The following is a 22,134-nucleotide window of genomic DNA, read 5'->3' as shown; positions in this document are numbered from 1 at the left end:
GTGTGTGTGTGTGTGTGTGTGTGTTGGGACAAAGCTCTTATTTTGTGAGTAGTTTTCTTCCCTTTGTTGTGTTGTTGTTATTATTGTTATTTTCACATACATGGGGTATCACCGTGAAATCATAGCTGGCCTGGAATTCACTATGTTGGCCAGGCTGGTCTTGAACTCATAGACACCCACTTGCTTCTGCTTCCCAAATTTGTGGATTAAAGGTCTGTGCCACCATCTGTGAAATTCTGTGCACTCTTAGTGAAGGTGAAGGCTAGCCTAATCCTAATACTAAAAAGAAAGCAGAGGAAGTCATGAAATTGGTTCTTACCTGCATTATCATTCCAAGATCCCACTACCATTTTCATCTATATCTCCTAATAGATTTCTATGTTCTTTTTAGACACATCAAGGTAGGATGGGATAAATGTCATGCTTTGTTCTACTTTTCAGTTATGCATCCCGTGGATTTGGGCAGAGCAGCTTCCCTGTTATATCCCTGTTTGGAGTTTCTACCCCCATTGAAGGGTGTGGTCTAAGGCCAGGGAAGTACTTGTAGCAGTCTTTGGTTTAGAGGCTAGCAACTGCTGACTTACTGCTCAGTGCAATTGAAGCTAGCATCACGTGAAGACTATGATCTGACCTGAAGCCCACAGGTTCGCTTACAGTGGCTCTCAACCTTCCTAATGTTGCGACCCCTTGAATACAGTCCTTCCTGCTGTGGTGATCCCCCAACCATACAATGACTTCATTGCTATTTCATAACTAATTTTGTTAGTGTTTTTAATTGTAATGTAAATGCCTGATGTGCAGGATATCTGATATGTGACTCCTGAGGGGATCGAGACCCACAGCTTGGCCTTAGGAGAAAGTAGCTGCCCCCTTCTTAGAACTGTGGTGGACTTTAGTAGGTTATGATACAGAGCCCATACATGTAAGACACAAACAAAGATGCTGAGTAGACTCTCACGTGGGCAAGAGCCCAGCCTTCCCAAATAGTGAGGCAAGAGAGAGGGTAAGGTGGGACCTCTATTCAGAAAATCATCTTGACCTAATATGACTTCTTCCACCCAAAAGGTTCCTTTTCACATGCATAGAAGTTTGCTCATTTCAAAAATATCTTCGTATCATATCCACCCCCCTCAGATCTTCTTGCGCAGGAAACCAAAGAAATATTTATGCCTGCTCAGAAGATAAGGCAACAGTTAGCTTAGGTTGCCTGAAATGATACAAGTTAATGGCTGACCTGGGGCTGTGTCAATGTGATCAGCATCAAAACTGATGTAGCAAGATCTGTTCTGGATTGGTTCTCATTACTTCCTGGCGAAATGACCCTGAAACTTTCGTAGCCTCTTTGGGTCTCAGTAGACTAGCCAAGGACATAGGGATAAAGATGTCTCTGTCCCTGTGTCCTAGAGGTTATAAGAGTTAGATCACTCTAGGCAATTTCGCCAGATAATTTCTGTCCCTGAACTCTAGGAAATTTTCTGTGCTGCCTCTTGGAAACTGATTTTTGGGAGATTATCATTGCCACAACCCACTTTATAAGGAATACCATAAAGCTCTTGTGTCTAGTAGTTCAACAAACTTACCAGTACACACATATCAACTGATGGATCAGGTGAGCTCAACTCAACCATGCACGTGTTGCATGATTAGATGTACATTGAGCCAAAGTTGTGTTTGACTCAGAGTCTCACGTGGTGGCCAGTCCAGTTGGATTCTCTTGCAGTAAAGAATCAGGAGCAGAAAAAGCAAAGGATGTCAGCTGCAGGGATGAGACACATCCTGTCAGGGTCCCATGGGGTTGAGAAGTGCCACCCAAGACAGAACTTCTAATCTCTCTAAAGAAAAGTGCTGATAGCAGAAGTGTCTCTTTTCTTGCTAATCCAGGAAACTTTATGGAGTCTGGAATGTTCTTCTTCTCTTGGCTCCTGGAGTCTTCTCTGCTCCTTTTCCCTTCTCCCTCATCACACCTGGTGCTCCTTGTCCTGGATTAGCAGGATTTTCCTTAGTCTTCTACATACAGTTTTGTTTCCTTTCTTTTTTTTTTTTTCCCCAGTAAACCCCACTTATAGCAGCATACAGGGCTTCTACCCACTTCAGATGGGTTTCCTAGATAATACTGAGCAGGTGCTCCCCTGCACCCCTCCCCCTTAACACCTCCCCTCCTTTCATTACCAGCTCCAATCCAGAAGGTGGCCCAAATGGTTAGCCAGAGCATCTACCTGTTAGAAGAGCTGGTACCACTGTGGCTCCTCGGGGAGGACACACTGCTTGCTCCCAAGCAGCTCTGCCTGATTCTTCCCAGTTGCCAGAGGACTTCAGGGCTGTGTTGTACTCTTGGCATCCAGCCATGTGTCTTGGATGCTTCTTGCCCTGCCATCCCCTAACTGTAGACCTACCCAGGCAAGGTGCAAGCTTGCCCCTCAAAGCCCTGTACCTATTCAGGATTGACTTCTCGTGCATGAATACATCCCACAATTTATGCAGAGTTAGACGATTAAGAGTAAATGTTTTTAAACGTATACTGTACTGGCTAGTTTTGTGTCAGCTTGACACAGGCTGGAGTTATCACAGAGAAAGGAGCTTCAGTTGAGAAAATGCCTCCATGAGATCCAGCTGTGAGGCATTTTCTCAATTAGTGATCAAGGGGGGGAGGTCCCCTTGTGGGTGGTGCCATCTCTGGGCTGGTAGTCCTGGGTTCTATAAGAGAGCAGAATGAGCAAGCCAGGGGAAGCAAGCCAGTAAAGAACATCCCTCCATGGCTTCTGCATCAGCTCCTGCTTCCTGACCTGCTTGAGTTCCAGTCCTGACTTCCTTGGTGATGAACAGCAGTATGGAAGTATAAGCTGAATAAACCCTTTCCTCCCCAACTGCTTCTTGGTCATGATGTTTGTGCAGGAATAGAAACCCTGACTAAGACAGTATACCAAATGGTTGTAAAGTGAAGCAACATAGGAGGACCTCTTGGAGTGAGTAACGACTAGTGATGCTAATAGCTTTTTATAGTTTTGGCTGTCTGAAATCACCAATATTAGCTTCTCCCTCAATGCCCAGGAGGTAATGAGTGGTATTACCACATGGGTGTCTTTCCAGGCAGTGGCTCCACTCATCCATCCAGTAATCAAATGCTTATTAAGTGCCCACTAGACTGTCCTCACCATTCTGTCCCTTGTAGCTCTTGGTTGTTCTCTGAAATTTTCAGCCGTATGACCCATTTCCCACAATCCTCTTGCCACTTAACCGTTCCATCCTCTTCAGCTGGTCTTCTTCTGTGCTCACTAGTAACCGAGCAGGCCTGAGTACACAGGGAAAGAGGAGATGCAGAAAGCCACATGGAAGGGAATTTTCAGTTTTTGGCATTGTAGACTTCAGGCTGTGCTGACCACCCATTAGCATGGGTGAGGATCAATTCACCCGCCATTCTTAGCGTTACTATAGGACAGGGAAAAGGTTAAGACTGGTACCGGCAGTCCGTCTGAAATTCTGGGACTCTAGAGCTAGAGGTGTCTAAGAGATCTAAAAACTTTTCCTTTAAAGTGTAGTGCTCCTCAGACTCACTTAATGACACCATGAACACTGTCCAAAGCAGTCCCCTGAGGACTAAGGCACTTAGCTCAGTGTTGGATGTGGTTGAAAGAGTTAGAGAAGGGGAAGTTGGTGCCCTGGGGTAAATTAAATCAGAATCTCCCCAATTAGAGCAGAAGAACCAGCTTGCAGGAAAGGGGGAGGGGGTACGGGGAAGGGAAGTATGAAGCAACACCACAAAAAGGAACGTGGAAGGAAACAAAGGGTTAAATTGGCCCAGTGCTGCTTTTGATGCCTGGCTTCTTTGGTGAAATAACTCATTTGACACAAAGGAGACGGTACAAAGTCAACTCTGAGAAGTTCAAAGTCACCCTCTGTGGACGGCTTGGCTTGTGCCTCCTGTGCCCCGTAGGCGGCTGGGATCTCTGTGGAAGGAGCCTCATTTACACTGGGTATCATTTCAGGATGCGTCTCCTTAGGATCTTGAAAGCTTGGGCAGTGTGTCTATTTCTGGGCTGTCACTCCTTCCCCATAGCACTTGCCTGCTCTGTCACTGGAAGTTTGTGTTTTTTATTTTGTGTTTTTTTTTTTTTTTTTGTGTGTGTGTTTTGTTTTTTGTTTGGTTTTTGTTTTTGTTTTTTTTTGTTTTGTTTTGTTTTGTTTTTAGAATAGCTACTGGGTTGCTTTGTATGTGCTGTGGGCTCAGAAGGAACCCAAAGCCACCTTTTTCTCCACTGTTGGATTTGGGTGGAATCAGGGAAATGAACTTTTGTCTTAAGGCACTGTGAAAGGCTCCTGAGTTTTTCTGGATTATCTGTTAGCAGTCCTGTTCAATGCTTAGAAAGGAAAGAGAATGGAAGCAATTGATAGGCTGGGACTTCTAAATACTTTGGGGGGGAACCTGGAAGGAAAAAAATAGCAAGCGAATTGTGTAAAAAGTTTTATTATTATTATTTTATTATTATCTCTATGTACCAGCAATTCAGTCTGTTAGTGGAAAGGGGATGCTTGGGGTTCCTTGGGACTTGGAGAGATACAAAGGTGGTTTCAGTTGAATGTGAAGGATCCACACAGTAGCTTAGGAGTGCTTGTTGGAGCTTGTAGGGCATTGTGATAGTTTGATTATGCTTGGCCCAGGGAGTGGCACTATTAGGAGGAGTGGCCTTGCTTGAGGAAGTGTGCGGGTGGGCTCTGAGACTTTGCTCCCAGATGCTAGGAAGACAGTCTTCTACTGGTCATCTTTGAACAAGATGTAGAGCTCTCAGCAACTTCTCCAGCTCCATGCCTGCCTGGATACTGCCATGCTCCTGTCTTGATGATAATGGGCTGAGCCTCTGAACTTGTAAGCCAGCCCCGATTAGATGTTATCTTGCAGAAGAGTTGCCTTGGTCATACTGTCTTTTCACAGCAATGGAAACCCTAGCTAAGACAGGGATCATATTCTTGGAGCAGAATAAGAAATCTTGGGTGACAGATTCTATGTGGTTGTTCCTGGTTGTTCCTGGCTATGCCCATGACCTGTAGTTGCTTAAGCAAGATGACCTTTGTTTCCCCCCCCCCCAAAAAAAAAGCATAACACAGGTAGCCAGAAAGGATGTTTAGACATGAAAATACCATGGGTCTTCTCTCGGCTCATTACATTATCTTTAAGAGCTCTTTTAAGATGTTTTTGGCCACAGTTTTTTTTTTTTTTTTTTTTTTTTTTTTAAGTCTTAGTCTTACAGCTTCTATGGGGCTTTCTTCCTGGTACCCTTGGATGGGAAAGGTCTGCTGTGAGATGGTACTTTTGCCCTTGGTGAAAGGATGGTGTATATGGGAGACATATCTAGTTAAAGTGGAAGTTATCATTCTTGAACTAAGAAACATTTCCCAAAGTAGAGTTTTGCTACTTGGGTCATCCATGCTGAGGTATAGTTGGGGAAGGCTTCAAGAGGGACGTGTTTGTTAGAGGACTTTCCTAGAGGCAGAGGACCTTTGATGAAGTGACATGAGTGAGCTGAGGAGACACATGGCTTGAGAATTACCTTGAGGAAATAAATACTAATCATGTGCTGTAGAAAGCTGTCAGATTGAGGATTAAAGTGTGTGCAGGATGAGTCCAAGGACCACTACTGTGGTAGAGCTCAGAAAGCTTCAAAGAGTGTGTGCAACTTGAGTGTCACCAGAACAAAGGGATGGTCTCAGTGGGGTCTGTGCAGAGTCTAAGAGTATCATCCATGTGGGAATAGACGAGGGAGAGAAAGATTGGCTCAGCACAGCACTCTGTAAGAGGAGGCACCAAGGCAGAAGCCATGGGCAGGCTCGAGGCTCTAGGTGCTTGCAGCTGATCTGAGGAGCTAAGATCAGTTTCCCAAATGCTAGGAGTGCAGGCTTGAATGGAAGTAGGGTGTACAATTCAGAAATGCCCATGAGTGCAGCACAGCTTGGAAGGCCTTTGACCTCTGACCATGCTGCCCTCTGCTAGGTTCTACCCATCACCAGGCCGTTGCAGTCTGACATTCAAAAGAAGAGTCTTTAGGACAAACAACAACCAATACATTAACATTTGGATTGAGGATTGGCCCTTCTCTGGCACAAAATACCCTACTCCATGAACGTTCTCTTTAGGTGTTTAATGCATAACTGGAGAAGGACAGTAGTTTCAGTAACAGTGTGATGTTTAAATGGCAGGTCAGGATACTCAGAAAAATGTAGCAAAAGTAGGGAAATGGAGGGAATATTTGTTCAGCTCTATGGAAAGCCTAGCATTTTCTTTACTGCAGAAGCATAAGTTGTGTCAAACTACGCTTTTGTTCAAGTGACAGTGCAGAAAGGAACTGCTGAATCTGATGGTTGAAGGGATGAAGACTTTGCCGTAGGCCCACATTCTGGTCAACAGGAGAAGGCCGTTCTAGAAAGATTAAGGAACTCATCATCTGTGTTCTCTCATTTGGTTGGCTCCCGTCATTCTTACAGAAGGAAAAAATGCCCTTTTCAGTCCAATTTGACATGTGACTGGTGGATGTCCAGAGGGCAAGTGATTATTAATGCTGACTCTTTGGAGTTTGGTGATAATATCAGTTAAAGAACATTTGGGTCCATAAGGGACTATCTCTGCGATTTCAGCAATCCCTGAACTTTAGTTTTCATATGTGTAAAGGGGCCACATGTCTGGATTCGATCAAATTAAAATTTATAGCTGCATAAGATGCTACACCCAAGGGATACAAGGAGCATCTTTACATTGTGGCTCCCCATTCCCTTCTTGGATAGGAAACACTGTGATCACAGTCATCTCTAACAGGTCTACCACGATCCATCTCTTCTGATACCATTGTGCATGTGTTCTTTCTTTGCTCTGTAAGAATCTGTGTAGGGAATGAGATGACAGACGAGAAATCTGGTACTGAAGATGGGATGGGATGTGGCGAGTCAGGTGTAGTCCTCGGAGTAGAAGCAAGTATGGGCATTTGATAAAAAGCTGGTTTGTCTTTGTATTTTAAATGGATCATATTATATTATAAGACAGTAATCATATATATAATACTATGTGGACACATTGTTTCTGAGAACTGCATTGGTAGGTGCTTTGGTAGTTGAATGAACAACAGGGTGTGGACTTGTATAAACCTAGAGGCCAGAAGGTAAACATCATGGAAGGAGGCCTCTGACTGCCTTCAGGAGATAGATCTGTGAGAAGACTGGGACTTCTGTGACATACAGCTTCATAGCAAACTTTCTATAATCAGAAAGGATGCAGTCAATTAGGGTGTAGAATAGAAAGAGACGGGAACTAGTGGTATAGCCCTTCATGATTACAGCTATGTTTTATGTAAAATACATAATGTTTTATGATGTAAAATTGTGTAAATGGCACTGGAGTAGATGTGTTCATGCTGGGTCACATTAAAAGTATGAGTAATATCATGAACTATAATATTACTATGAAGCTGGGCAGCTGGTGGGGCATGCCTTTAATCCCAGTGCTCAGGAGGCAGAAGCAGGTTGATCTCTGTGAGTTCCAGGTGAGCCAAGGCTACACAGCGAAATCTTGTCTCAAAAATCTAAAATAATATCAATGATAATGATACTACTACTACTACTACTACTACAATGATGGCATCATTGCTAGGTGATACATTTTTGCTAAGTGATACATTTTCTGCTACATAACAGCTATATGGGACCACTACCACATAGGAAGTCTGTTGTTGACCAAAATCTTTTTTTTCTTTTATTTTTTTCCTTTTTTAAAAATTGGATAATTTTTAAATTTACATTTCAAATGTTTTTCCCTTCCCAGGTCTCCCCTCTGGAAGCCCCTATCCCATCCCCCTCCCTTGCCTCTGTGAGGGTGCTCTCCAACCCACTCACCCACTCCAGCCTTCTCCCCTCCCAGCCCCCCCCCCCCATTACTGTACACTGGGGCATCAAACATCCTCGGGCCCAAGGGCCGCTCCTCCCACTGATGTCCAACAAGGCCACCCTCTGCCACCTATGTGGCCGGAGCCTTGGGATTGACCAAAATCTTATTCTTCACTACACTAGAATGTATCAGAACCCTTCCTGAGTCTTTGTTTTATGTGTGTATAAAGTTTACATTAAGGACAGGATTATGGCATCAGAGGCTGCAGATGGACTGAAGTGGTAATCACCGTAAGGACCCAGCCAGTCCTTTGACTGTGATAGTGTTCTTTCCCTAACCCCATGGAGGAATAGTGACAACATGTAGGATTGCTATTGCTGGACCTGAGCAGGCGAACTTGAGGATGGGTCCCTGAAACCAGTCCCTGAGACCCATGCTATTGTTGCCATTGTGAGAAGGTGGCTAAAATCAGAACGTAGTGAACAGTGTGTCTCCTCTCAAGCCCATGATGCAGATTTGTCCCCTTACTGAGTTCCAGAGCACAAGATGAGGTTCTTGGCTCAAGTCTGGGCTCATCTCATCCCACTTAGGCAGAGCTGGTGAGCTAACAGGAGCCAGGGAAGCAAGGGAAAACACCAGTCCCGCCTTTTAAGACCTTCTGGTTTCTAAGCAGACAAGGTTCAGTACGTAGCAATGCCAGGCTGGAAGAGGGTAAGGGGCTCACTTCATGGCCTCTACTTACCCATTCTCTGAAGATAGGGGAGCTTTCTGGTTGAGTCCAGTGATATTTCCTCTATGAGACAGGCCGTCAATAAAGAACAGCAGAATGCCCAAGTTAGCATGTTTAATCTCAGCTAGCTGGCTGGGCTTTCTATTATGTGTGAGTGTGGAGAAGGCTGGGTTCTAACCCCTGGGCCACAGGGCTTTTCTCGGCATCTGAGAAGAGAAGGCAACACTTAGCCAATTTATAACTTGGCTGACACATTCCAGGGGACCAAGTCAAGTTTAACAAAAAATGTGAGCATTTACTAAGGTGATCCCAGGTAATTATGATCTCATTTAATATTTAATCTTCAATTACTTCTTCTAGAAGCCCCTGAGGTAGGATTATTACCCACTTTTCAAATGAGACTTGAATGGCTTAAAAATGCCTCACCGAATACAGTTACTGATGGGAAAGCAGCTAAGTGGCCTGAGCCTCTGACCCCAGTCCCCGCTTCGTCCACTCTTCTTTTCAAGGAGAAGCGTAGCTTTGGACCACCTCCTATTGGACAAGTTTCCCTTATGTTCACTGTGCTCTGAAATGTGCAGTGGCCCACTCGAAACACTGTTCCTGCATTATAGAGACCCCAATCCTGTAGGCAAGGTAGATAATATTGAAATGTTGAAGCAGTTTGTCAAGTGTTTTGATGATGATATTCAAGGGATTGAGAAGACCCCTGCTATCTGTCTGTCTCTGTCTCTCTGTTTCTGTCTCTTCCTCTGTCTTTCCCCCTGCTCCCCCCCCCCGTGTGTGTGTGTGTGTGTGTGTGTGTGCGTGCAAGTGTATTCAATGAGTAAAGATAAAAGTGAATTTAGCTAGTCTCCTATATGGAGGTCAAACTTGACCCAGTTCTTGAGATAACTTAGAGCTAAATCTGTAGAAATGAGAAAGGCCCTCAAGTTAGTAGAACTAAAGGCCTTTTGTAGAGTAGTAATGTATGTCAAGGGATTTCCGAAGCTTTGGCTCGAAGAGGTGTTGTGTGAGAAAAGCAAACAGTACTTCCTGGAGGAGGTAAATGTGACTTGGAGTGTACCTCACAGGTGTGCAGAGCACCAAGAAGAAGCTCCTGGGTTGGGGCTTCATCCTTTGCTGTGAACTTGCAAACATACACGCAGCATCAGCAAACTGTGGTCTGGGGTTATCTTTGCTCTTGCTGATTGAGAGCCAGGTATGTGTTGGGTCACTGGATCCATTTACAGTGGTTATGGACCATTTATTCCAGGAATTTTGGCAGCAGGAAAGATTTCAAGAAATATCACTCAGAGCTACAGGCACTACAAGTCACAGTGTGACTGGCTGGCTGTGCTTTGACACTGCTGTTCCTTCAGCATTCACTTCATAGAGAACTCAGGGCCCCTCTCCATGTGTTAGGGACTATGGCTGACACTGGGGATAGCATGGTACTTGAAACAGGCTCAAGTGTTACCTTCAAAGCTCTTAGTGTCTAGTGGGGCAAGTCGAGGTAAAACTTAACAGTGACCCAGGCCTCAGTGATGTAGGAAGTGCCAAGAAGGGCATGCTATATCTCCCAGAAGCACAGAAACAGAGTCCAGATGGGAACAAATCAGAAGACAGACATTTGATCTCATTTTGCCTTTCCCTCGGAGAGGCAGGAGGAGGATTTCGGGTGTGTGCAGAGATTCATGGGAATTTGCTGTGACATCCATGGATACCTTTAGCAGATACAAAAACAATGAATACTAAACTACCTCTATTTCCAAAGTCAGACATTCTCTTCTTAGCATCTGACAAGGAGGGTGTCTCCAACCACAGGAGGTGAGCGTAGGCGAAAAAATATAGCACACAGGAAAGAAGGAAGAGCGGAAGCAAGGAAAGAAAGAGAGAGAAAGAAAATAGACAGGTATTGGGGAGTAGAATGGAGAGAAGAATCCTAAGCTAAACATAAGAATCTGGAAGCCCAGATCATTAAATGGAAAGAAATAGCTGGGAGAATAATTTGTGAGTGGCATCTGTGAGCTGGAGATGATCTACATGGCTACAGGGGAGAGAGAACCACACCAAACACACCATGAAACAACCCGTAAACATGTTTTCTACCCAGAAAAAAGGCAACGCCTTGCCAACTTCCATGTTTCTAGTTTTTCAAATGCTGGCAGATATTGTGAGGGGTTTTGAGGAAGAGGTCGTGACCCGAGAACGACAGAGTCAGGCTCGTTCTTTCCACCTGCAAACATGGAAGGAGTCCCTGATGCTGGGGCACTTTGCACCGAAGGCTAGGGAGCTCTGAGGGTGGAGGCAGGGGAGAATGAGAAGTGGGACCCTGCCTGCCTTTCCTCCTGTGTGCCTTTAAAATCTCGTGAGGTGTGTGTCCTTTGGAAAAGCTTATTTTAACATAAAAAGCATAGTGGTTAACTATCAACAAGTCCACGAAAACTAGGCCCCAATGAGGGAGGTAAGAAAGGCAGCACTCTTCCATACTGTCCCTGAGCCACTAAGGTTGGTAGGGGTCTCATGAGAGTTCCTGAGGCAGAAGGAAGCCCATAGAGATATGGCCCATAAGCCCCATATCTTTTGACTCCTGTTGCCTGTGCTAAGGACTTTGCCGGTTTCTGCCATATTGTAAATTTGGAAAGGATTAGTCCGGGTGGCAATGGCCAGTATGTAGATGGGGATCTGGGAGCCACGCAAGCAAGGGAGGTAGGTGAATCTGAGAAGCCAAGCACAATTTTTCATGCATCTAGTCATTCCAATACATTGCTTGAATACCTGTTTTGTATTTGAGGCTGTGCTGGGCCCTGGGATGGCGAATGGTTCAAATGCAGTGGGTGCCTATTATCAAGAGACTAAGAAGTGTTATAAGGGGAAGATACTTGGAAATGCAGCTTAGGAAGACCCTGTAGTCAAGGCACCGGTGAGCAAAGTGTACAGAACGGAAGGTCTGAAGACGTGGCTCTCAAACCCCAGCCCATACAGTACCTGGGAGCTTGAGGAAAGCCCAATTGCGGGACTGGCCACTGGCACCCTGGCTCAGTTTGTGCACCTTCAGAATTGACATTATTTCCTACAGGCTCAGAATAAGTACGAGTTTCCCGGGCGGCAGGTGGAGCGTATTCTTGAGACAGGAAAAATCTCTGTATTTTCGGCTGTGGAAGGGAGCGGGGGGATATACTGTTTAGGACTCCCCTGAGTACGAGCTCCATCTAGCCGTGTGGGTTTTCCCTGAGCACTACAGAAACACTGCTGTGGGTTCAAACTGTTCAATTTGAAGTGTCCCTGTAGGCCTATGGCGGCGCATACTAAAACTGCATAGTGGGGAGTGCTCCCTCCTTGTTGAGGAAGTGTGGGATGAGGCACTTAGAGTGGCTAGCATCTCACTGCCTTTGAATGCCAGAGCCGTGGGTAGAGACCTCATTGCTGCACTCTGGTCTCATCGAGCGTTCTAAGACTCTGCTATCTTTTTCCTTTCTCTACTGCTTCTTCGGACCTGTTGAAGACTTATTTCCTAAGCAACCTTTCATCTCCGCATGGACAGCCCTGCACGCAGCCCCAGAAGAGCCAGCTTGTGTTGCACTGGAGGCAGGGAACCAAGCATAGAGTGTCCATTGTGCGCTCCTGCTGGCCTCTCTGAGCCAGCCGCTGATTGCAGGAATGGGGGAACAGGTCAAGATGCCTTCGCCTTGCCGGGGCTCCCCCATCTCTGAGTGCGTGACTCTGCTCACATGTGTGTGTTGGCAGGGGCTTTTCACAGGAGGACTGGCAGTCAGTCATCTCCAGACTCGCCACAAAACTCTGTGTGTGTGTGTGTAGGCGGGCAGGTATTTGCTGGGGCGTCTGATGAGCAGCAGCCTTGTGGGCTGGGGAAGTCAACAGATAGGTTAGGTTTCTTTGTTCTGTGCTTTTGAAAGCTCTTCTAGTGTAGGTTTTTAAGGTACTGGGGTTGATGAGGGCCCAGGGTCTGGATCACCATCCCCAGGATTGGCAGGAAATTTGACTGGGGCTTCCTGGGTGGGTGGAGTTAATGTGGGAGAAGGGCTTTGAACTGCTGTCAGAGATGAATACATTTTCATCCAGAAGGAACTTCTAGAAACCAAGTACTCCAAGTCACCGTGGAGGTGAACGTGAGCGTTGTTCAGCGGTGCTTGGCCTCAGCCTCTGAATGAATTGCTGTTGAATTAGAAAAATAAGATTTACTTGCTCAAAACAACCAGAAGACAATACAAGACTGACACTTAGAGGCAATCTATACAGCTGGGTGAGATGTAACTCTGAACGGCTAGTGAGCGCTGTTACCCAGAGAGATAGACACACTGGGGAGTAACCTACAGTTGTGGGAGGCAACTTGTGCTGCATCGGAGACAGGGAACCCTGTACAGCTCAGGGTCTGTTTGGCTTGGTTTTTGTTTGTTTGTTTTTGTTTGTTTGTTTGTTTGTTTTTTGTTTTAGTGCAGAGAGAGCTCTGTGGAGTCCGGTTTGGGCTGAGTAGACAGCTGTTAACTCAGTAGCTAGTATGGTCTGAGATGAGACTCAGTATGAGACCAGGGTGTCTGGTGTGAATGGATCCTTGGGAAGCTAGGGGCTATGAGTAATGACCTTCTCATTTTGTCTAGAGTGCTTGTTAGGAGAGACTCCAACCACACGCCAAACTCTCACTGGTCCTCAAGAAAGCACCCTCCGATTTCAGCAGCAGCAACTATCTGTTTCCTACCAGGTTTCCTAATTCTGGCATGACAGGAGGGTTGCACTGCCCTAAAACCGAGCTTCGATGGCTTTCGTTCCCCTGGTGACTTCCCATTACTTGAAAGATGACATCCAAATCTCACTAATCTGTCACCCAAGGACTTCACGACCCAGCGGTAACCTTTTACTCGCTAGCCTTCTCACCGGTCCCACTGAGTGCCACACCCTTAGCCAACATCGGTTTGCTCTCTCCTTAGCATCCTCCTACATGGTCCTGGTGCCTTGGACTGCACTGTCTGCTCTCTCTATGTTCTTTCTTCTTCCCTCCTCCTCCTCTTCATTCTCCTCCTCCTCCTTTTTGTTCTTTTTTAATGGGTAGTTAAGTGTGGCATGATTGCATGTAGATAGTTTGTGTGTGTGTATGTGTGTGTGTGGGGGGGGGCTCACTTGCATGCATACATCCCCTCCTACATGCAAATGTGGAGGCTTGACTTTGATATCATTGGTCTCCGTAGCCAGCTTGCTCCTGGGAATCCCAACTATACTTCCTGAAATGACAAGCAAGCCATCTTGTTCTGAAGTGGGTTCTGGAGACCTTCATTCAGATTCTCTTGCTTCTGGGACAGACAGGTTAACAAATGACCCATCACCCTATGCCCCACCCACACCAGGGCCTTTCTTCTTTAATAGTTCTTTAATAGTTGCCTAATTTCTCAGAAAGAGATCTTGGAGATTTCCTAGGCTGACAGTGTAGCCTTCTTCAGAGATGCTTTCCAAATCTCTCATCAAGGGTGTGCTCTTCTTTAGAGGAATTGAGAAACAATCGTTGAATTGGATCTTTATTTTTATGGATCTCTTATTACCATATCTAAATAGTTACTGACTCATGCAGTTAAATATATGAAAATCTCAAGCAAACCGTTTTCAAACGGGAGATGCTTTCTTCCTAGTAATTACGTACCCACTTCAGAGCCTGTCCGCTCATCTGTAGTTGGTGTTTCTTCTTCTTTCATCTCCTCACAGGATCTGCCCGCCCTGGTTTGAAGTCTGGGTGGATTGCTAAGTGCATCTGAGGAAGTCTATGCCTTATTTTACATCCTGCATTGGTATTTGTGCCTGAGGGTAATTGTGTGGGTAGCTACTGAGAAATTAAAGCATAATGTTGGTGATTCCCGCCTAAGGGGATAAACCTTGGGTGCTGTTGTCCTTAGGGGAAAAAAATTTGCTTCCAGTGTGTTTGGAGATGGGATGTAGATGGAGGGAAGCTTACTGCCTTACTGCCTATTGGACTCTCCCTGCTATCAACAAGGCCTTGTCTTAAGGCATCTTGATATGTTAGGGTGACACTGGAGTATGTGCCCCTGATAAGAGTAGAATCAATGGATGTTGGCTTGATAAGACCTTTGCTTGTTTGTTTGTTTTGAGACAGGGTTTCTCTGTATAGTCCTGGCTGTCCTTGAACTCACTCTGTAGGCCAGGCTGGCTTTGAACTTGTGATCTTCCTGCCACAGTTTCCCAGATGTTGGGGGAAACAGGCATTTAGCACCACAGTTGACTTAAGTGTGACTCTTTAGAAAATAGGAGGTTTGAAGAATATAGGAACATGGGCATACTGGAGATAAAGACTTCAGATTTTATTTTTTAAATAAGTGTCATGTTGTTCAAACCAATTCTCCAACAAAGGAAGGAAGATACACAGTCTTGTCGATCCTCCTGAGTTGCAAGTCACACTTTAGTGTTTTTCTTTGTAGGCACAGCAAAGGTGCTCGTGATTTTACTGGGGCACACTCATCACTTTCAGAGGAAAAATGCACTGCTGATTTTCCCTCAGAGTGAAGCTTCTTAGAAGCGTGCCTGTGTGCAGAGTTGAGCCACTTCTAGGATCTGAGTATGTTTCTGGGCTTCTCCTCGATGCATGCCTCGTATGGAGCTCTCTTCCCTTAGCTGCTTCCTCCTCTGGCTTTCTAGCAGGGTACTGACCAAGAACGTGCTGGTTTTATAGACAGATGACACATACTCAGCTGCCAGGTCCCAGTTCCTGGTTGTTCTCAGTGTGTCCCTACAAGCCTCATGGGGCACACTTGGTAGGCATAGTTGCTGACCAGTTTTTTAAGCTGTTGAGCTCGTAGGTGGACACTGACAGTGTGTAGAGTGTTCCCTGCTAGTAAGAGGGAGAGTGTTCACTTATTATGTAAGAAGGAAGGCTCAGAAGTAATAAAACCTTATTCTTTTTTTTTTTCTGAACTTTTTATTAGATATTTTCTTTATTTACACTTCAAAGGTTTTCCCCTTTCCTGGTTTCCCCTCTGAAAACCTCCTATCCCATCTCCCCTCCCCCTGCTCACCATCCCACCTACTCCCACTTCGCTGTCCTGGCATTCCTCTACACTGGGACATCGAGCCTTCACAGGACCAAGGGCCTCTCCTCCCATTGATGTCCAACAAGGCCATCCTGCTCTACATATGTGGCTGGAGCCTTGAGTCCCTCCATGTATATATACTCTTTGGTTGGTGGTTTAGTCCCTGGGAGCTCTGGGTTACTGGTTCATATTGTTGTTCCTTAGATGGGGCTAAAATCCCTTCAGCTTCTTAGGTCCTTTCTCTAGCTCCTCCATTGGGGACCCTGTGCTCATTTCAATGGTTGGTTGAGAGCATCCACCTCTGTATTCGTCAGGCACTGGCAGAGCCTCTCAGTAGAAAGCTATATTAGGCTTCTGTCAGCAAGCACTTGTTGGCATCCACAGTAGTGTCTGGGTTTGGTAACTGTGTATGGGATGGATCCCCAGGTGAGGCAGTCTCTGGATGGTCTTTCCTTCAGTCTCTGCTCCACACTTTGTCTCTGTATCTCCTCCCATGGGTATTTTGTTCTCCCTTCTAAGGACCAAAGTATCCACACTTGGTCTTCCTTCTTCTTGAGCTTCATGTGGTCTGTGAATTGTATCTTGGGTATTCCAAGCTTCTGGGCTAATGTCCACTTATCAGTGAGTGCATACCATGTGTGTTCTCTTGTGACTGTGTTACCTCACTCAGGATGATATTTTCTAGTTCCATCCATTTGTCTGCGAATTTCATAAATTCATTGTTTGTGTAAATGTACCACATTTTCTGTATCCATTCCTCTGTTGAGAGACATCTGGGTTCTTTCCAGCTTCTTGCTATTATAAATAAGGCTGCTATGAACATAGTGGAGCATGTGTCCTTATTACAAGTTGGAGCATCTTCTGGGTATATGCCCAGGAATGATATAGCTGGGTCCTCAGGATAACACTATGTCCAATTTTCTGAGAAATCTTATTCTTAAATTAGGAAGATATTGTGGTTTCCCTCTGGGACAGGGACAGAAGGCTTCCTCTTACAGATAGACATCTGGCCTTGCCTTTGGCTTTTGCAATCAAGTGTTAGAACTAGGGAATGGAGTGATGGGGTGAGTACAAGCCATAGTTGACTCATCCTGTGATTATCTGGAGAAAACCTGATTTTTTTTTTCTTTTCATCTTGGAAGGAAGATGCTAGTGGGGAGGCCTGACATGTTCCACAGCTTGTGGAATGTTGCTTCCCTCTCCCTTTTGTTCTGCTGTTCTGTTCTGTGGACATAATAACCTTTCATCTAAGGAACAAAAGGGAAGGTCACAAATTGTACAAATAGCTATTTTATATAAGTAATGGAAATGATTAAATGCCTCGTGTTTCTGTTGATGAAACATGTTAAAGTCTGTTTTACGTTAATCCCCGGGTTATTCGTGATTTCCTATGGAAATGTTTTGGTTTTCTTATCAATTCTCACACCCAAGTTTACGAGATAGCTTGCCATGAGGCTCACATGGAGATTCTCAGAGTTTGGTAGGCTGAGTCAGGAGTACTGCCACACATTACAGAGTTTAGCATGAGCTACAGGCCATTCTGGGCTACAGAATGAGACCCTGTCTCACAGAACAAAAGACAAAGCAAATAGGACAAACCAGCAATAACAAAAACTAGAAAATTTTGAGTCCTGGGAATAATGTATGGTTTCCATAATGACACGTGATCACAAACAGCCAGGAGTGGGCTCAGTGATGTCCTTCCCATAGAGGGGTGGGAGGGGCAGCTCTTCTCAGTTTGCAAAACTCTTCCTCAAATGGAAGAGTTTAGTGATAAAACAAATTCCCTAGATACATCCCCCCCCACCCCCACCCCCCGGCCTGTGTCAGCATCCAGATTGCCCTGTCATTGTGGTTGGAGTCATGGAGTCTGCTGTGGCTTCAAGTAAGAAACCTCCAGCTGTGCCGGGCTCAGGACTCACAGGTCTTTATTATTGGACCTGAAGCCATAAAAAAATAACAGTAACCCATCCATCCTGATGGCCTGGGGCCTGTTGGGTTCCCCTGTGCTCTGGTGTAATTCAGTTTGGTTATGCACAATTCGAATGGATTTTCTGATACTGTAGGCACATGGGAAGCTGACATTGGATATCTTGGGGTCTGGTTCTTTCCTACCATAGCCAATTACCTCTCTGCTTCTCTCAATTGCAGATCTGATCCGTTCTGAGGACTTCGCCACATCTCCGTTCTTGGAACGCTGAACTCAACAGCTGGACGACTTGGTTCTTGGAATTTTGGGTTTCTTCTCTTTTGATCCTTTCTGCTCCCCTTCATCCCTTTCGTGTCCTGAGAACTCCTGAAGACTGTAGGATTATCATGGAGCCCAGGGAAATGTTAAGCAGCTGCCGGCAAAGAGGGAGTGAGTCGGAATTCCTTCAGGGCTCCTCATCCAGGTCCCCACCCGCTCCTGGCTGTTCAGGAGAGCCCTTGAAAGGCATCTCTGTGGGTGGAGAACGCATGGAGCCAGAGGAGGAGGATGAAATGGGCTCAGGACAAGATGTGGATTGCAATTCTAATGCAGACAGTGAGAAATGGGTGGCCGGAGACGGTTTGGAGGAGCAGGAGTTCTCCATCAAGGAGGCCAACTTCACTGAGGGGAGCTTAAAGCTGAAGATTCAGACCACAAAGCGGGCTAAGAAACCCCCCAAAAACCTGGAGAACTATATTTGCCCACCTGAGATCAAGATCACCATAAAGCAGTCTGGGGACCAGAAGGTGTCCCGTACTGGGAAAAATAGCAAAGCGACAAAGGAAGAAGAAAGAAACCACTCCAAAAAGAAGGTAGGGGACCGCGTCTTGCAAGTTTGGCTTTGTTTCTGGTTTTTGTTATTCTGTCACCAACTTTTAAGTCTATTTATTTTTCAATGTATTTTCTTTTGAATCACCAGCCTCTTTGATGGAATATGTAGGGCCACAGCCAAGTCTCTGATATAGTATAATGTTGAGTTTATCATTATATTTTATACTCACCTAGGAAACATAAGCTACTAGGGAATTATGATCTGGGAACACATCCTGCTCATTAGGAAATAGCCCACAGGTCAGGTCAGCCAAGTCTTGCAAAAGCTTGAAGTACTTTTTGCTTCGCTTTTGTTTTGACATTTGTTTTGTTTTCCTAGTTGGTCAATCAGAGCAGCCAAGAAGTGTCACAACTAACTTTTGGTTTCAGTTATTAGTGTTGTAGTTCTTTCGGAGGTGAATGCTCTGAGAAAGCCCTGTTTCCTTTGGATGGAGTCTTCCCTGTGACCCAGAGATGGTCATCCTGAAAGCACACCATCAGATTATATTATATTATATTATATTATATTATATTATATTATATTAGAAGAGGATCCTAGGGAAGGGAAGGGTCTGTGGTACAGCTGAATGGATGAGCTACTATCTGAGACATGGTGAACCTTTAAGGCTCTGGGTTGAATGAGTCTGGTCCACTTTCCCACCAGATGTTAAACATAGGCATGCAGACAGAGGTGCTTGGCAGGATCAGTTCCTTGGGAATGGTTGGATCCATATTTTATTGTATTACTTTGCATGCGTGTAGAATTATAGTGCACTTCCTTCTGGGGGGTGGGTGTGGTACTCAGCCTGTGATAGCAGAAGACAGGCCCAGGATAGAAAGCTTTAGCCTTCAGGAATCTAGGTGGCCTTGGCATGGATCTGAAAGAGATTTTAGTTGACAAAGTTTTTTGGTTCAGGTGATAAGTTTTAATCAGGTTCTGCCTTTCACTGATGTATAATTAATTTATGTGTACTAGATTGGTATAAGAACTTAAAGTGGTATGATAGTGTTCTGGAACGCCCCTGTCACTGGTAGTCTTGTAAGCTTCGTGGTACTCATTCAAAAAGCTGAGCAGAAGTCATGTTGCTTCTTTACCACAGAGCTGTGTTGGCCCTCCGGCCAGGTGCTCTCCTGATATTTTGCATTAAAAGTCAAAGCTGTGAGCCAGAAGCATCTCTCAAACTCCACAGCTGCTCACAGTTGTCTCGCAACAAGCTTGCCCTGTATTTAAACTGAACAGTCTTCATCCAGAAGCCCCAAAACCAGGAAATCAGGACACTTGATTCCCTGCTACATTAGTATTTGGGGACAGGGAGGAGTAAACATTGGCTTCATTTGCCCGAGCATCTGGGTCACGCATTCCCCTCCTCCCATTACAACTTTGCAGTGGTTAATGAGTTCTCTGTTTTGAAAACAAAGGTTATCTTCATACCTGACAGGAACTTTTGAGTCACTTATAAAGTGACATTGTTGCTTTGGAGTTGTGTGTCTTAGATTTGAAAATGAGTACTTGTTGTTTCTGACCACTGAGGTAGCCCAGTTCTTGATGTGCTGTTGAAATGTGTGTGTGAGTGTGTGTGTGTGTCAGCGTGTGTGCACACATGTGTGAGTATCATGTGTGTGTGTGTATTGTATGTGAGTCAGTGTGTGAGTGTGTGTCTGTGAGAACATGTGTGTATAAGTCAATGTGTGTGTGCATGTGTGTGTGCATGTGTGTGTGCGTGTTGAGGGGGTTCCTGAAAGCCGTAACTATGGTGATTACTTCCTCTCCATTTCCACCATACTGGAATTTGAGTAGCAGCTCACAGTTTGGGGGTTCAACCCCAAATTTAGTCTAAACTGAAGTGTGGATGAGGAAGCAGAGTGTTTTTGTTAGAAAGATGAAATCCCTTATTTGAACATGTGGTTTGCCTCATGTGGTAAGCATTTTTATGCCTCCCAGTTGGAAGGAGTGGAAGCGAAGGGGGCGGGATTCCAATGCACAGTAACGTTTTATGATGTCACTGTGATGGAGGAGCTTGCAAAATGTTTCAGTTCCTAGACAGTGGCTGCATATTGTGTCTCTCTGTCTCCTCTTCATGTAGTCACTCTGAAAGCTGTTACTTTCCAGGAGTGAACGAATAAAGTTATTAGCATGGGGTTGTAATTCCTTGATATATGGCAAGAACAATCTCTTATCTCTACTGGGTTAGGGTACTGACTTTCTTGGTCTTCAGATGCCTGTCATCATTTTGCAGAGACCAAGCAAACGCTGAGGCTGAGGGTCTGTGTGGAAAGCTTGCCCGTATTTTGTATGGAAAAATTCAGTGGTGGAACTTGCAGAATTTACTGACAATAAATTAGAGATATACAACAACTGTCAGGGACAGGGAAAAGTTGGAGATGGTGTCTTGTAAATACTAATCAGTATCTATTCCTGATATCCGGTCTTTGTCATCTCTTGGAGATGTGAACCCTGTTCTGAAGATGTGGGCACAGGGCTGCCCCTAGGAACTCTGGGAAGTGCCAAGAGGCCACGTGGACCTGGTCCTTGAGTGGGTGGAGATGTTTTCTTGAGGGCATTTGGATGCGCGTTCTGACATTGGGCAAGGGTTGGCAACCACAGCCCGTGGGCCAAATTCAGTCCCTTTCCTGTTTTTCTACAGCCCACACACATGAAAATTGGTTTTTACATTTCTAAAAAGATTTTTTTAAAAAATCAAAGAAAGAGAAATATTTTGAAGTATGTTAAACTTCTTTGAAATTCAAATTTCAGTGTCCATAAATAAAGTTTTAACGGAGTGAGGCCAAGTCCACTTGATTACATTTTGTCTGTGACTGCTTTATTAGTGCAATGGTAGGGCTGGGCCTTGACGCTGGCCTGTAGAGCTTAAAGTATTGACTAAGCTTAGTCAGTAAAGTGCTTCTCGTGCAAATGTAATCATCTGACTTTGGATCCTAGAACCTACAACAGCAACAACAACAATAATAATAATAATAATAATAAATAATGATAATAAATGTGTCTGGCATAACTGTAATCCTGGCACAGAGGAGGTATAAACAGGAAGGTGGCCTGGGCTTTCTGAACAGCTAGTCTTGCTAAACTCCAGTTCTACCGATTCTGTCTCTTAGTAAATAAAGGACAAGGCAATTGAGGAAACTCAGCCTACATCACTTTCTAACTTCATGAACCGACGCACAATTGCCTCACCTCCCACAGTATTTAACAAACTGAGAGACAGGATCCAGTACTGCAAGTGTTGTGTTTCTTTTGGGTTGGTTTTGAGTGTCTTGGGGTTCAAGTCTGGAGGCAGAGAGAAGTGGATTGTTCTGGTATGTTCTTTTATATTTAAGCGTAGGGATTAATAGTTTATTCAGGTGATTGACAGCCTCAAGCAAAGAGAACTTAGACTGCGTCCCGTGTGATTGTTTCAGAAAAAGAAAGCTCCCTGGGAAACTAGTCATGTGGCTTACCCCTTACAAGTGGCTTCTTTACTGTGTTCCTAGGCGCCATGGTCTACAGCTTTGGGATGACGACGACGACGAGACCCATGCTCAATACTCTGTAGTATTCTCTTTTCGAATTTCAAACCTAGGACTAGCCCTCCAAAGTAGAGAGCATTTGTGGACGGTGACGAAACATACTCACTCCAATGGAAGAACTCAAAAAGAGTGTCTCACGGCCTGAAGGCTAATGGCGTTTTTTTAAAACCAGCACAGTGGTCGAGGATGGAGGTCCAGATGGCCT

At 45.0% G+C, this 22,134-nt stretch overlaps 1 protein-coding gene across 1 annotated transcript in view; it reads left to right on the top strand.

The window, feature by feature from the left end:
- Positions 1 to 22,134, top strand: part of Setbp1 (SET binding protein 1) — a 356,761-nt gene that overhangs the window by 4,716 nt on the left and 329,911 nt on the right. Inside the window, exon 2 of the mRNA XM_021214418.2 lies at positions 17,777 to 18,406. Coding sequence (XP_021070077.1) covers positions 17,942 to 18,406 — 465 coding nt within the window. The 5' untranslated portion in view covers positions 17,777 to 17,941. The remainder of the gene's footprint in view (positions 1 to 17,776; positions 18,407 to 22,134) is intronic.

Source organism: Mus pahari, chromosome 15 (genome assembly GCF_900095145.1).
Source record: "Mus pahari chromosome 15, PAHARI_EIJ_v1.1, whole genome shotgun sequence".
Lineage (NCBI taxonomy): Eukaryota > Metazoa > Chordata > Mammalia > Rodentia > Muridae > Mus > Mus pahari.
This window is presented reverse-complemented; position numbering and strand designations above follow the sequence as displayed.